Here is a 13113-nt window from a genome sequence, read left to right on the forward strand (position 1 = left end):
TTTGGTTAAAAAGATCATGCCACATAGGCATTGTGAGATAGGAGGAGATAATAGAGGGCAATAAATAGAATTATTTTTTTCTTTTACACAGTAAGTAGTCCCTACAAAAGTGTAAAGAAAAACCTTTACATCAAGGATAAAATGAATTTCAGGCAGTACATAGCATTATTCTAACCATAAATACATCAATTTCAGATATTAATGATGATTATACATCATATGGTTACACTAGTTTGTAAAATAAGCTTAACATTCACGAATTTCATTAATGTGCCACTTCATATCTTATTATATAACTGCATGCGTCACCTATAATAATAAATAAATAAATATATAAAAACTATAGAATTTTTCCTCTCCAATTTAGAAAAAATTAATGTCATTTTAAAATTGAGTAATGCTTCACGAGGCTTCCAAAATACAGTAAATACTCCCCCTATTTTACGCTGCCACGTCAGCTAATTACTTTTTAAAAACAAATTTCTTCCGAAAACACCACCTTCGTTCTAACAAATTTCACCCGAGCGAAGTTTCAGTAGACCCTAACCCTCTCTCCTCTCTGTTAAAAACTCTACCTCCGACCACCGCACGCCCGCCGCCGACCAGCCACCGCCGCCATTCACCCTTAGTTTTCGACGAACCACCGCTTTTCTTCTCCTGCTCTCTCTCTCTCTCTCTCTCTCTCCATTTTCGCCGTTGCAGGACAGCCCAGCCACCTACAGAGGTAAGCTTTTCTCTCTCTATTTTTTCCCTTTCGATTACCTTGGAATGTAATGCGCCGACAGGGTAGTTTGATGAAGTACAAATCAGATGAAACTTCGCATGATAGTAGCCTATATGTTTTTTTTTTTGTCTGACTTAAAAGCTTGTGGCCATAATTGGAACTTATTTCATTTTGTATTTTGAATCTTCGAATCAGTTGCAGTATGTTGCATTTCCTTGAATGATCTTTTAGAATTTAAATTGTAAATGAAAAGTCACGAAACTTTTTTAAAGACATTGATGAAGAAAGAGTATTGATTGAAATAATGGTTAGAATTGGAAAAGAGCGGATTGATTCTGTTAAATTATTTATGTTTGGATAATTGAGTGCATCAGTAAAAGATGGTATACTTAGCATGCCCACTATTCTGTCTTTTTAAATCATTTGATTATGCAGGCCCTTCACGATTGTTGAGCCTTAAATCTTGGGCTTGGCTTTTACAGGCACTTGAGCTAAAAATGCTTTGCCCTGTTAAAGTCTTATTTTATTTAGTGCTCTTCTAATTGTCATTTTGGTCAGTCTAAAGGCATATGAGTTCAATGTATTCGTAAGAACGATAAGAAAACATTTTATGTGGTGATTCATTCACCAACAACATGCTTAATTGTCACTAAAAGAGAGACATTAACTCATTAAGGTGGTCTCAATGTTGTGTAGAAAGACAGCCACACATCCCATGACGAGTGAAGTGGATCTGTGGAGACTAACAAAATTACACCAGTCTGTGGCGATTAACCTGGTTGAAGTCACTAAACACAGATATGGTTTTTTCTTGTTTTTTATTTATTTTTGGTTTTTGGGCTGTTTGGTTGCTGAGGAAGTGTGGGAAAACGATCGGTAGTGTGACCCACAGATCTTTAGTTTGTTTTTTGTTCTCTGTACTGTTGGTTGGGTTGGAGAAATTTTGGCAAATGTTGCTAGGTCTGTTGAACATAATTTGTCACTCCAACTTATGTAAGAATGGAGTTTGTTAGTCCTAATATGGTATAAAACATTGATGCAGCACATCCTCCAAATAATTTTGTTCTTAGCAATTGGAGGGCAGGAAATCCACCTTTGAAACCCTAATTCACCAACCCCAAAAACCCTAGTGCCCATGGCATCAAAGAAGAAGCAATTTGAAGGTATTGCTATGTTGTCCATGTACAACGACGAAGAAGAAGAAGAAGATGAAGGCATGGAAGATGTCAAAGAACAAGAAGAAGAAGAAGAAGATGAAAAAATAGAGCGGCAAGAAGCAGAGAGAGAGCAACAAGATGACTATTACATGGATTCAAGAATGGCAGAACAGGATGATTCGTTGGCCAAAAGCGGAGATAGACTTGGTGGTGATGCTGCTAATGATGACTCGCCGCCGATTGCCAGTGAAAATACAACACCGCAGCCTCAAGTTACGGCAGTGTCACCGCAGCAAGAGGCAGTAGCAGCGTCAGAGAGTGTGAAGATGAGTGGGAGACGGAATCTTACGATCGTAGACTATGGTCATGATGAAGTTGCTATGTCTCCTGAGCCTGAGGTACCTTCTTTTGTTTTCATATAAGTTATGTTTGGTTGCTTAGAAATTTGGAGGAAGGATATGGGAATGGGGAATTCTTGTATTTTATGTTTTCATGTTGTTTTAGGTTCAGTTAAGAGAGCTTTGTGTGTAAGTGTACGTTTGTGTCTGATTAATTGTACATGATGCAAATTTTGATTTTAGGAATCAGTTGTGAGGGGAGTTATATGGTGGGTTGGATTTTGTATAATGAATATTTCATCAATACTTCCGTGCAACCAAATGGTGTCTTTATCTGATACTGAATTTTGCAAATGGTCACTGAAGATGGTAGATTGTGTACAGAGTTTCTGGATACTTGTTTTGCTTGTGAAGATGGGTTGTTAGAAGTTAGTAGCTTATGTGGAGCCCCTCCCTATCTGAGAGGAAAAGTCCAAGTCAACTTTTAGAGAATTTTTTTTGGAGGTGGGGGAGGGTTCTAGGGTGAGCCTTCTATCATGTATTGTATCTTAATTTGCATGTGTCTTAATTTATATTTTGCTTTGGTGGTGTTTTTTTTTTTTAACCAGGACGGAGAAATAGAAGGAAGTGGTCGGATCATGTTTGAATCAGAGCTTCAAACTGCGAATGGTATGTCTGAAGTGCTTGTGAGCATTCAGTTATTTCCCTTTGCCAGTTGCTACTCATCTCAGTCACTTTTCCATCTGGCATTCTATATATTTATCTTTTTTAGGGCAAGTAGCATTTTATATATGCACACACAACGAGCCAACTTCAACACCACCTAGACTTTTAATCACAGACATACTTGTACTGACCTCAACATAAAAGGATGAACCTGGTCTGTCTATTTGTACGCATTGGCTTGACTCACTCCTAACCTCCCTAGACATTGCAAAGAACAAATAATGAAAACTGCCAGGTAAGGGCTTTACACAGGGACAAGAAAGGAGGATAAAAAAGTGTTTGGGAATGTGCCGCTTAGTTAACAAACATTGGGTTTGGACTCAGGGAAGCATGGATACGAGACTATTGATATGTACACACACACACACACACACACACACTTTATATATATATATATATATATATATTGGGCAAGTAACATTACTGAAATTCATAATGCTTTCGTCCTTCCCATTAGGGTAGTGATTGGAAAATGAACTTGTGGTTGGCAGATTGACATTTTGAGATTGTATATCACCAAAATATGCTTATAATACTTAATTTTCCAAAGTGAGCCAATGCGCTTTAGCTCCATTGGTGCTTCCTCCCTTTGTAGCAAGGTGGAGGGTGAGGTCGTGGGTTCAAGTCCCACCAGTTGCATGTAAATTACCAATCAAAAAGAAATTTTCTAAAGTGATAGTGTTTTATGATGGCTATGATGTTATATTCATGTATTGAAATGGTTGCACATAGAATTTCCAAATATGCGCCCAAGTCACCTATTCAGCCAGATTCTTTGCCAGTCTACCTTTGATTGACAGAGTTTAGTTGTTGGAAATTCAGAAAGAGGAGATAGAAAATGATATTTTTTGTTATTTATGATTTTGTAGTCTGATTGTACGTGGCTTCTTTTCTATCTTTAATTTTGTAAAAATTGTCTGTTATAGGTCATTTCCAAGAGAAAACAACTCCTGGAACTGTTCAGGCTTTAACACCTAGCAATCCAGTAACTCCTCTATCATCTGATCCGTCACGATATGATACAATGAACTACGCTATGCATGAATCAGAGGGAGCACAGGTTGAGGAAGCTGTTATGGAACAGGAAAAAGAAATTGATCCATTAGACACGTTTCTCCCCCCACCACCAAAAGCAAAGTGCTCGGAGGAGCTACAAGTAAGTTCTTTTGTTTGTTTTTTTTTTTTTTTTTTTAAAGTGTGAAAAGATCACTAGTGTTTGAATGTGAGGTTTCTTGTTGCTTTCAAATTGCAAATTTCTTATAATTTGACAAAGAAAGGATTAAGGAGATACTTCTTTTGATGCCTTTATCCTTTATGTAATGTTATTGCAGAGGAAAATAAATAAGTTCCTTGATTACAAGAAATATGGAAAAAGCTTCAATGCAGAAGTACGGAATAGGAAAGATTACAGGAACCCTGACTTCTTGCTGCATGCAGTGAGGTATCAAGATATCGATCAAATAGGGTCTTGCTTCAGTAAGGATGTATTTGACCCTCATGGATATGACAAAAGCGACTACTATGACGAAATAGGTCATTAACAGTTCCTTTTGCAGATCTGTGTGTGTGTGTACCATTTGAGGGTATTGTTTGAATAATGTATATATTTTATGCATGTGTGTGACTATTTGTGTTTCTTTAATTACCGTGTTATTAAATTTAGACTTCTTAGTCAATTACCCAGAATATGTCATTATAGCCTTAGGGGAATGTGTTGTTATAGGATGTGTTTGGTACTGTGGAGAGTAGATTTAGGGTGGCTGTAGACTATTTAGCTTCTGTTGCTATCATGAACATTAAGGCATGAACTTAAACTATATCTTTTGGGTCATTTTGAACAACCATGAATGTTAACATTTGTCTATCTGGCATAAGGTTTGTACTCTAATTTATGTGTCAAAATGTGAAAGAGGGCATTTCTTTAGCAGCCTCAAATATGTTGGGTATGTTTCTTCCCATAATTTTTTTGACAGGTAATCGAATTTCGTTAAAAACTGAAGGGATGGAAACTAGAAATAAGAAAACAATCATAGGTAGACATCCACTGGAAATGGAATTGAAGAAAAAGGCCTTTTACTGCGCCACCGTCCTCTATCGTTAAAGTTACAGTCATTTCTTTCTCTTCAAATACACCACATCAAGCAGAACAAAATTTTCTTCCTATTTCACGTTGGGGAGTTTCTTCCCATAATTGTTGGTTAAATGTTGTCAGTCTTGGCTTTCCAATTTAAAAGTCTCAAGCTCAAGGTCTTCAATTGTTTGTTATTGTAATTTGTGAATCATGCATCTTCCTTATTTGCATTAATTTCTTTGTTTGCTGGTTGTTTGTCTTCTAAGTTAACAAGAATGCGTACATATCATTGCTATCATAGATCTTCTCAACATAATCACTTTCCACCTATTTTGTGGTATTTTTTCTAAAGCAGAAACTGATATGAGGCGTGAGGAACTAGAAAAGAAGAAGAATAATAAGGTTGACTTTGTTTCTGGAGGAACACAATCTGGAACGGTTGCTCCTACACCAAAAGTTAATATGCCTATTCCAGCAGGTCTGTAAAAGACTTCACTTTTAATTCAGTGGGTTAAGTTGGTTTTCATAGAATATTCCGTTTTTTTTTAAAATTTTTTTTAAAAAGGTAATGGCATGTTCTTATACTAAGTCATTTTGCGGGTGCTTCAACTGCAGCTGCTACTGGTTTGCTATCCATGCCACCTGCAGCTGATCCCACTACTAGGGATGGTAGACAGAACAAGAAATCTAAGTGGGATAAGGTTCTCATCGATGGATATGGCATTTGTAACTTCCCTATCATATGAATAGACTCACCATATGTTATTACTTTTTTTTTTTTTGTTTTTCAGGTGGATGGGGATCGAAGAAATTCTGTGTCCTCTGGGGGCCAGGATTCTATATCGGCAGCTGGAGCTCATGCAGCACCCTTATCTGCTACTAATGCTGGCACAGGGTACATGGCTTTTGCGTAAGTTTTGTTAACAGTTTTGAAGAATATATTTTTGATCATCTACTTCTCCCAGAATTTATATACTTATGATTCCAGTTTGTGGGTGTTGTATTGGAGCAGCTCACATTGTGTTGGGTTTCTACTTGAGTTTGAATCGAATGGCCTTTTTTGAATTTATTATTTCACCATTTTTTAGATTCTTTTTATTGGCTATCCCTTTCTTGCACTCTTCCTTCAAACTTCTTCTGATGTTAAAGCAATTGGTGACTCAGTTGCCTCTGATGAATGATGATTCTTAAAGAATTCTCTGATGTCTATGATATTCATGTATTGCCTTGCAAGTTGCCAGCAGATCAACTATGAACACTGAATGAGTGGTGTATTAAGTTTCTCAACTGCACCATAATGTACACATCTTAGGTAGGCTTTGGATCATATACTTGGGTTTCGATCATAATTATGCTTCTATGTGAGAAATTAGAAAGTTTTCCCATCCACATTGAAGTAACTGCTAGTACATCTAATTAAATGGTTAACTGGGTAGTTTTTGGATTGTTGAACAATAAATTGATCTTATGTAAGGATATACTATAGGGTTCTCCTACCATATTTTATCCATTTGAGGTGGACTGAGGCTTTCGTTGTTGGGTTTGGTAAGTTTGGATATGATATATTATTTTGGTGTATGTGTAATTTGAACTCATCATACACAGTTTGCAGAAAATGCTAGTACCCAATTATTTGGATTAAAAGGTAGCTTGTCAACCTGGTGAATCTGATCTACTATAATATCTAGTATTGAGCGAGACGTTAGCTTTTAGTTGCATATTGACTTCTCTGAAACTTTTCTATTTTTGTCGGCCTTTACCAAGCAAGTTTGGAATGTTGATATGATTTCAAATCGCTTGACTGTCTTGTTACTTTAGACAGGTACATACCAATTGTTTTCTAGGGGTTGAATAGGGGTTGTTTACTTCATATGCATATAAGTTGATAATATTTTTTGTTGCCTTAAACTAGAATTGATAGTGAAATTTCTGGATTATTTTGACTCCATTGGCACTTTCATTCCCTTGTAATAAAGAACTAGCTCTGTTTGTTAATACTTTTTAGAGGGTGGTTTTTGTTTTTTATTTGAAAAAGTGTTTTAATATAAGATAAAGGTGAAAGTAGTTTTGAGTTGTTTGTTAATGTTTTGAAAAGAGAAAACAAAAGGGAGAAGGAAATAGTATTAGGAAACAAAGCCATTGAATTTTCAGTTTCGCTAAATAACCGGCGGTTTACCATGTGGCAGGCAGCAAAGACGGCGAGAAGCAGAAGAAAAAAAATCTAGTGAAAGGAAGGTGGAGAGAAGATCTTGAGGCACTACTCACCAGTGAATTATCATACACCATTTTGAAATGGATAAATCCATCATACAACATCTTAAAGGCCATGTTATGGCCCTTGTATCTTTTTTACACATAGGTCCTTTATACGGCAAGAATGAAAATGTATTTTTGTCTCATTAGTTCCCCGGCCCCCCGTTTATATGATCTTAGGTTTAATTTTATCTTTTCTCCTATTGCAGTGAATTAGTATTTCCTATCCTGACGGGTTCATTTATGTATATCCTTTTTAGCCTGTCAGCTAACAGAAAATAGAACAATTTTGACCTTGGCCACGACCTGGCTATATCTTGTAGTACTCTTAACTACACGTCCCCACGAAGTAAGATTGGAAATAAAAAAAAATAAAAAAATAATAAAAAAGGAAAAAAAAATATTGTTTCACTTGGTTTCACTTATTTACAATAAGTTTTTTCAAATTTAAAAAATGATTTAAAATTCTTTATAGTAAGCATGAATGGTAAATAAGAGGAATCATATGGTCTCTCTAGGTGGTCTTCTAGTGTTATCTTCGTTATATGTGTATATTATTTTTTGATTTTTATGATCGGTAGGATAAGTTTTTATTTTTATTTTTTAATAATATTCGCATAGGAACAAGATAACATTAAGAGAACAACAAGAGGAACGGTAGCATTTCTTGGTAAATATTGGAATTTTTTTTTCTTTTTATATTTATATTTTTGTTGTCATCTAATTGAATTTGGCGTGCAACAATATTAAAAAAATTTAAGGGAAGGTGGACAAAATAATATATTTAATAACGATTCTAATCTTAGAGATTAAATTGATAACTTTTGAATTGTAGAGAACGATTTGATGAAGAGAACGTAACAGTAAAAATCAATTCTTGATTTTTTATTATTATTATTATTTTTTACAAGCCCTTCTTGATCTAAAGGCTTACTAAATATCATTCTCATAAATAAAATGTCATATTTCAAAGATCACTATTATTTTTTCCCCAAAATTTTAAATGAATAGAAACACATACATCGTTAGTATGTAAAATAAATCCTCACTATTTCATCCCCTATTTTCTGTGATCCCATTTCAATTTTCAAATTCTTAGTAATAGTATTGAAAAGGTCAAAACAAATTTGTAGACAAATAGGCATTTGTAAAAGGAACTTGCTACAACACATTCTCCTCACCATCCCTTCACCATCTTCCTTCTTTCAACATCTTGATTTTTTTTATAAAAAAAATTAAATACAAAAGAGGGGAGATGGTGAGGAGAATGAAAAAGAGCATTTCTCTTTGTAAAAGAGAGTATTCCGTTCAAAGCACCAAAAAAGACCAAAAAAAAAAAAAAAGAAAAAAAAAAAAAAAGACTATTCCAGAAGAAGCTGCCCCGTTGCCCAAGCTAACTCTTCCCACGCAACAGCAATATAAAGAGTCCTCCCTTCCGAACCTTCGCAATAGCTCGCATATTGTCGTCGTCTTCTTCACAGCAAACTTACGCGCTCTTAACTTTCTCTTACACAATGCCTCGCCGAAGCTCCGGAGGTACGTTTCCACCCGAAGCTACGAAGCTTTTTGTACGAACGCTTCTAGTGTTTTGTTCCAAAGAAAAAACGTAATTTTTATTTTTCCCAATAAGATTTTTTTTTTTTTTTTAATCTGATATTAGTTTAGAACTATGAAGCATATAATCTCGAGTTGTGGGTTGGAATTTTTTCGGATTTTATCTGTAAGATGAGTGTCTCACCGTTTCGTCACAGAGATGTTAGGAAAAAGCTGAAAATTTCGCTTCTTTTATTGGGTCCGGTCTGGAACGGCCTGTGCAAGATTCCTGGTCATATTTTATTCCTAGGGTTTATTTGCAAGGGTATGAAGCATTAGGGAATACGGGGATCATGTCACTTTGGTGTGGTTTTAAGGTAAATATAGGAGGAAATAATATTTTGATTTGGAGATGCTAAATCACCATTATCACAAAAGTTTAAGCGGATAAGATGATGCAAATTTAATAAATATGTAGAATATTTAATTGAAATAGGAAGTGAGCGACGGAGATAGATTCAAATTGAGGACCTCTATTTTGATACCATTAAATCATCGCTTATCTCAAAAGCTTAAGTTGATAGGAATAGATAAATTTACTCATTTTTAATTATATTCTAACGGGAGAAGGAAAGTAACCCATACATGTAGTAACATGGATTTACAAGTTAAACTTTTCAAATTTTTATAACTATGGTTGTATTTATTTTTTACGTTATGATGATAAAAGATGTAAGCCACCAAATAAAAGATGGTTGGAAGCTATAAATTAGTTTTTTTGTGAAAATTTGGTAGATTTGTGTTGACCTATGGTAGATATTTAGTGTTCATTTGGTTTAGTGGTTTCAAAATGAAAGTGTACATTTTCAAAAAAAGGAGGATTTTGACAATTTTTTAAATGAGCTATTGAACGAGACCTTTTTCTCAATTTTATTTAAAATTATGCATTTGACCTAGAAATTGCAAGGCCAAACGCATTCTTAATCCATGGTTTCTTGACTAGTGGGTGACTAAAGGGTTATTGTGTGGTTTCTTAAAAGGTCTCTCTTTGATATGGGAGTGTCTTTGTCTCTGCCTATATCCTGTTTTTTTCTCATCTCCTTATGAGTTTGTAGCATGCTGTTCGCCCAGTGATTGGAAACTCTAAAACTTATAATGTAATTTTTGCAGGAAGACCAGCTTCCCGCCCTGCTACCCGTGCACCAGCACACAATCCTCCTGCGCCAGGTAACGTTATGCATGGATTTTGTAAACCTTATATTGCATACAATGCGTTCACCTATTTTCTAGAGGTGTTTTGTGCTCGCTTCTAGAACCCCTTCCTGGCATCTTCCCCTGGAAGTGTTTACTATTAGAAAGAATTTAAAGAGAAGTCCTTGACATACTCTTTATTTTCTGGGAGTTTTTTTTTTCCCTCATGATTATGTTATTAAATCAGTGATGTTGAGCACTTGACAGTTATGTGGTTGTGCTAGTGTCGTCTTTAGTAGGGCAGTATGAACATGTGGGCACCACATTTTGTGCTTGGGAATTTGAGAATCCTGTTTGAGTAGTTGGATTTGGATTTGTGGTATTGACTGCACAATTTTGGAATGAGAAAACAGTGTAGCTGTTTAATATTGTTTGTATCAGACTATGATGTTCCTATTAGTATGATGCTATACGCTAGTGATGTTGTCTTCGCTATTTAAACGCAGATTTTGTGGTTAATCTGTTTTGTTTCTGCAGCTTCTCCTGCTCCTCCTCCAGCACCTGTAAAAGGTGGAAATGGATCCATAATGGGAGGACTTGGTGCCACCATTGCAGATGGTGAGTATGAAGTATTTCTTGGTGCCACAAGTGTCTCTGTCCTAATAAATAGAGCATATGTATATAAATTCATGGGATCTGACAGAAGCTTATTGGTTGATGCACAGGCATGGCCTGGGGTACCGGCACTGCTATGGCTCACAGGGCTGTGGATGCTCTGATGGGTCCTCGTGTGATCCACCATGAAACTGTTGCTTCATCAGCTCCTGCTGCTGCACCAGTGCCAAACACGACTGTTCATGGAGGTTCTGATGCTTGTGTTGGTCAATCCAAGGCCTTAAGTGATGTATGGTTCTCCTGCTCATGCCACATGTTATGCTATGTTTTACTTGCTTTTGTAGGTGAACTATTTAGTTTGTGGAGTGGTGTTGGCTCAAGCATTGGTAGATGGATAATATGTCAACTACTCGCTTTGGTTTATATGGTTATTTTTTTCCTTCTTGTATGTGGTATTTATTCCTATGTTTACTACGGAAATGTGCATCTTAAGATGAACTTTTCTCTTTGTTTTGAGCATTTTGGAAATGTTTTTACTCTGAAAGGTAAAATGGTATGTGGATGTCAGTCACTGTTTACAACCATTTTGAAGTTTAACATATGCATCCTCTTTCTTCACCTTTTAGCATGGTCCATTAGGAACTATTACATATTTATCTTCTATTTTTGCCTTTTAACCTTGCCATGGGAGTTTATTCGATGCTACATTGTTTCAACTATGTGCATAATTCTTGTTTATAGTTCTTCTCTCAGGTGGTTCCAAATTCTCCTTCCCACCCTTTTTACTCATCTCACTTTCTTTGCTTCTTAGCTATTCAAGTCATTCAAAATGTTGGTGGAGATGATTGTATTTAGATAGTGGTCATAGTTTTTTTTTTGAACAAAGACTAAAATTACACATTCTTTTGCAGTGCCTGACCAATTATGGCAGTGACATAAGCAAGTGCCAGTTCTACATGGACATGTTACAAGAATGCCGTCGAAGCTCGGGGACTGCCTTGAACGCTTGAAATCAATAACGGCGAAATCTAATATGTGCCTTCATTTTTCCTCCCTCACAAATAGGTGTCATGTTATTTTGTATGTTCTTCTAATTGGTTGGGCCTGAATGTTCTCAGGTGGAACTTACCATGTGATGTTCGGGAAGATAATGGCCCTTTATATACACATTACTTGTAATAATATCTTTCCTGGATTTTATGCAGCTGGTCAAGCGTGACATGTTTGAATGTTTAAGCTAAAAACTTTGAGCCTTGTTCTTGCTGTGGGCATCGGCATTAAAGTAATATTGTGGATTCTGATTCAATTGTGAAAAAACATTAATAAAGAGCAGCCTTTAGACTAAAAGGCTGCTGGCTGCTTGATGCGAAACTTCCATGGCGTGAAACTGACGCAGCAGCTGACCATCTTGTAAAGATGGCCTGTTGATTTTCCGTATAGCCTCTGCAATATTACAAAGAACTTTGCTCAAGAAAATTCTGGTTTTGTAGCCCATCACTCGCAGTTAGTTAACTATAATATATTTCCAAAAAAAAAAAAAAATGGTTAACTATAATATAATAGTAACGTTGTATATTATATTTTTATTCTACTAACTATTTTATAATACTGATAATATTGATGCTAATTTTTTTTCTTTTTCTTTTAATAGAAATGATTGATCAGATCTATTGAATTTTAAACCTTACATCAGTCAATAGTGAATTTTACAAATTCAATGATTGATCTATTGACTTTTAAGGACAATATGGGCTAAATATGAGGGATTTATTGACTCATAGCATTTCTTTATTTTTATCTTACAATTGATGTGCCAGTCTTAACTAATTCTTAGATGAGTCTTTGTTAAAAAAACAAAAAAAAAATCGAGAGTCAGTTGAGACAGTTATATCAACAATATGAAATAATTATAGAAAAAAAATGTGCTTTCTTACATTTACCTTTAAAGTAATGCTATAAATTATATTTTAATCTTACAATTATCATACAACGTTCTAATTAACCAAAAAAATAAAATCTAAAAAAATAAAATAAAAAGGAAAAATAAAAAATAAAAAGGGTAAAGTTCATTTAATCTCCTCAAACTACTACTCCAATGACAATCTACCCCCAAATTATTAATTGCGATAATTTACCTCATAAACTGCCAAAACAATGACAATATACCCCAGATTTTAACAAAATGATGAAATTACCCTTATTAAAATAAAAATAAAAATGCTAAAATTTAAATTTTTTTTAAATTTTAAGGCTATTTTTATCTTATTGAAAATTTTATAGGGGTAATTTCGTCATTTTATTATTATTGGGGGGGTACATTATCATTGTTTTGGTAGTTTGGGGGGTAAATTATCGTAATTGATAATTTATGGGGTAGATTGTCAATGAGACGGCAGTTTGTGGGAATTAAGTCGACTTTACCAAAAAAAAAAAAAAAAAAATTACAACGGTTGGTTTTGATGGTAATTATGAGTTAAAAAATGTGTAAACATCTACGAGACTACG

At 35.1% G+C, this 13113-nt stretch overlaps 2 protein-coding genes across 4 annotated transcripts; both read left to right on the forward strand.

Moving 5' to 3' along the window:
• Positions 1-516: 516 nt before the first annotated feature.
• On the forward strand, positions 517-7565 carry LOC132190711 (uncharacterized). Of its 3 annotated transcripts, none has more exons than XM_059605759.1 (9): positions 517-724; positions 1421-2279; positions 2828-2888; positions 3872-4101; positions 4277-4478; positions 5372-5494; positions 5632-5717; positions 5808-5926; positions 7207-7565. In XM_059605759.1, the coding sequence occupies exons 2-9, from the start codon at positions 1860-1862 to the stop codon at positions 7373-7375; spliced, it is 1410 nt and encodes a 469-aa protein (XP_059461742.1). In that variant the 5' UTR covers positions 517-724; positions 1421-1859; the 3' UTR covers positions 7376-7565. The 3 variants fall into 3 exon arrangements, with proteins under 3 accessions (XP_059461742.1, XP_059461741.1, XP_059461744.1); XM_059605758.1 differs by having other exon boundaries at positions 1767-2279; XM_059605761.1 differs by having other exon boundaries at positions 1767-2279; positions 7203-7458.
• Positions 7566-8640: 1075 nt separating this feature from the next.
• Positions 8641-11812, forward strand: LOC132190299 (uncharacterized). Its single transcript, XM_059605246.1, has 5 exons — positions 8641-8805; positions 9973-10029; positions 10531-10611; positions 10719-10897; positions 11520-11812. The coding sequence occupies exons 1-5, from the start codon at positions 8784-8786 to the stop codon at positions 11616-11618; spliced, it is 438 nt and encodes a 145-aa protein (XP_059461229.1). The 5' UTR covers positions 8641-8783; the 3' UTR covers positions 11619-11812.
• The last annotated feature ends 1301 nt before the right edge of the window (positions 11813-13113 follow it).

The sequence above is a fragment of the Corylus avellana genome, chromosome ca8 (genome assembly GCF_901000735.1).
Source record: "Corylus avellana chromosome ca8, CavTom2PMs-1.0".
NCBI classification, from domain to species: Eukaryota; Viridiplantae; Streptophyta; class Magnoliopsida; order Fagales; family Betulaceae; genus Corylus; species Corylus avellana.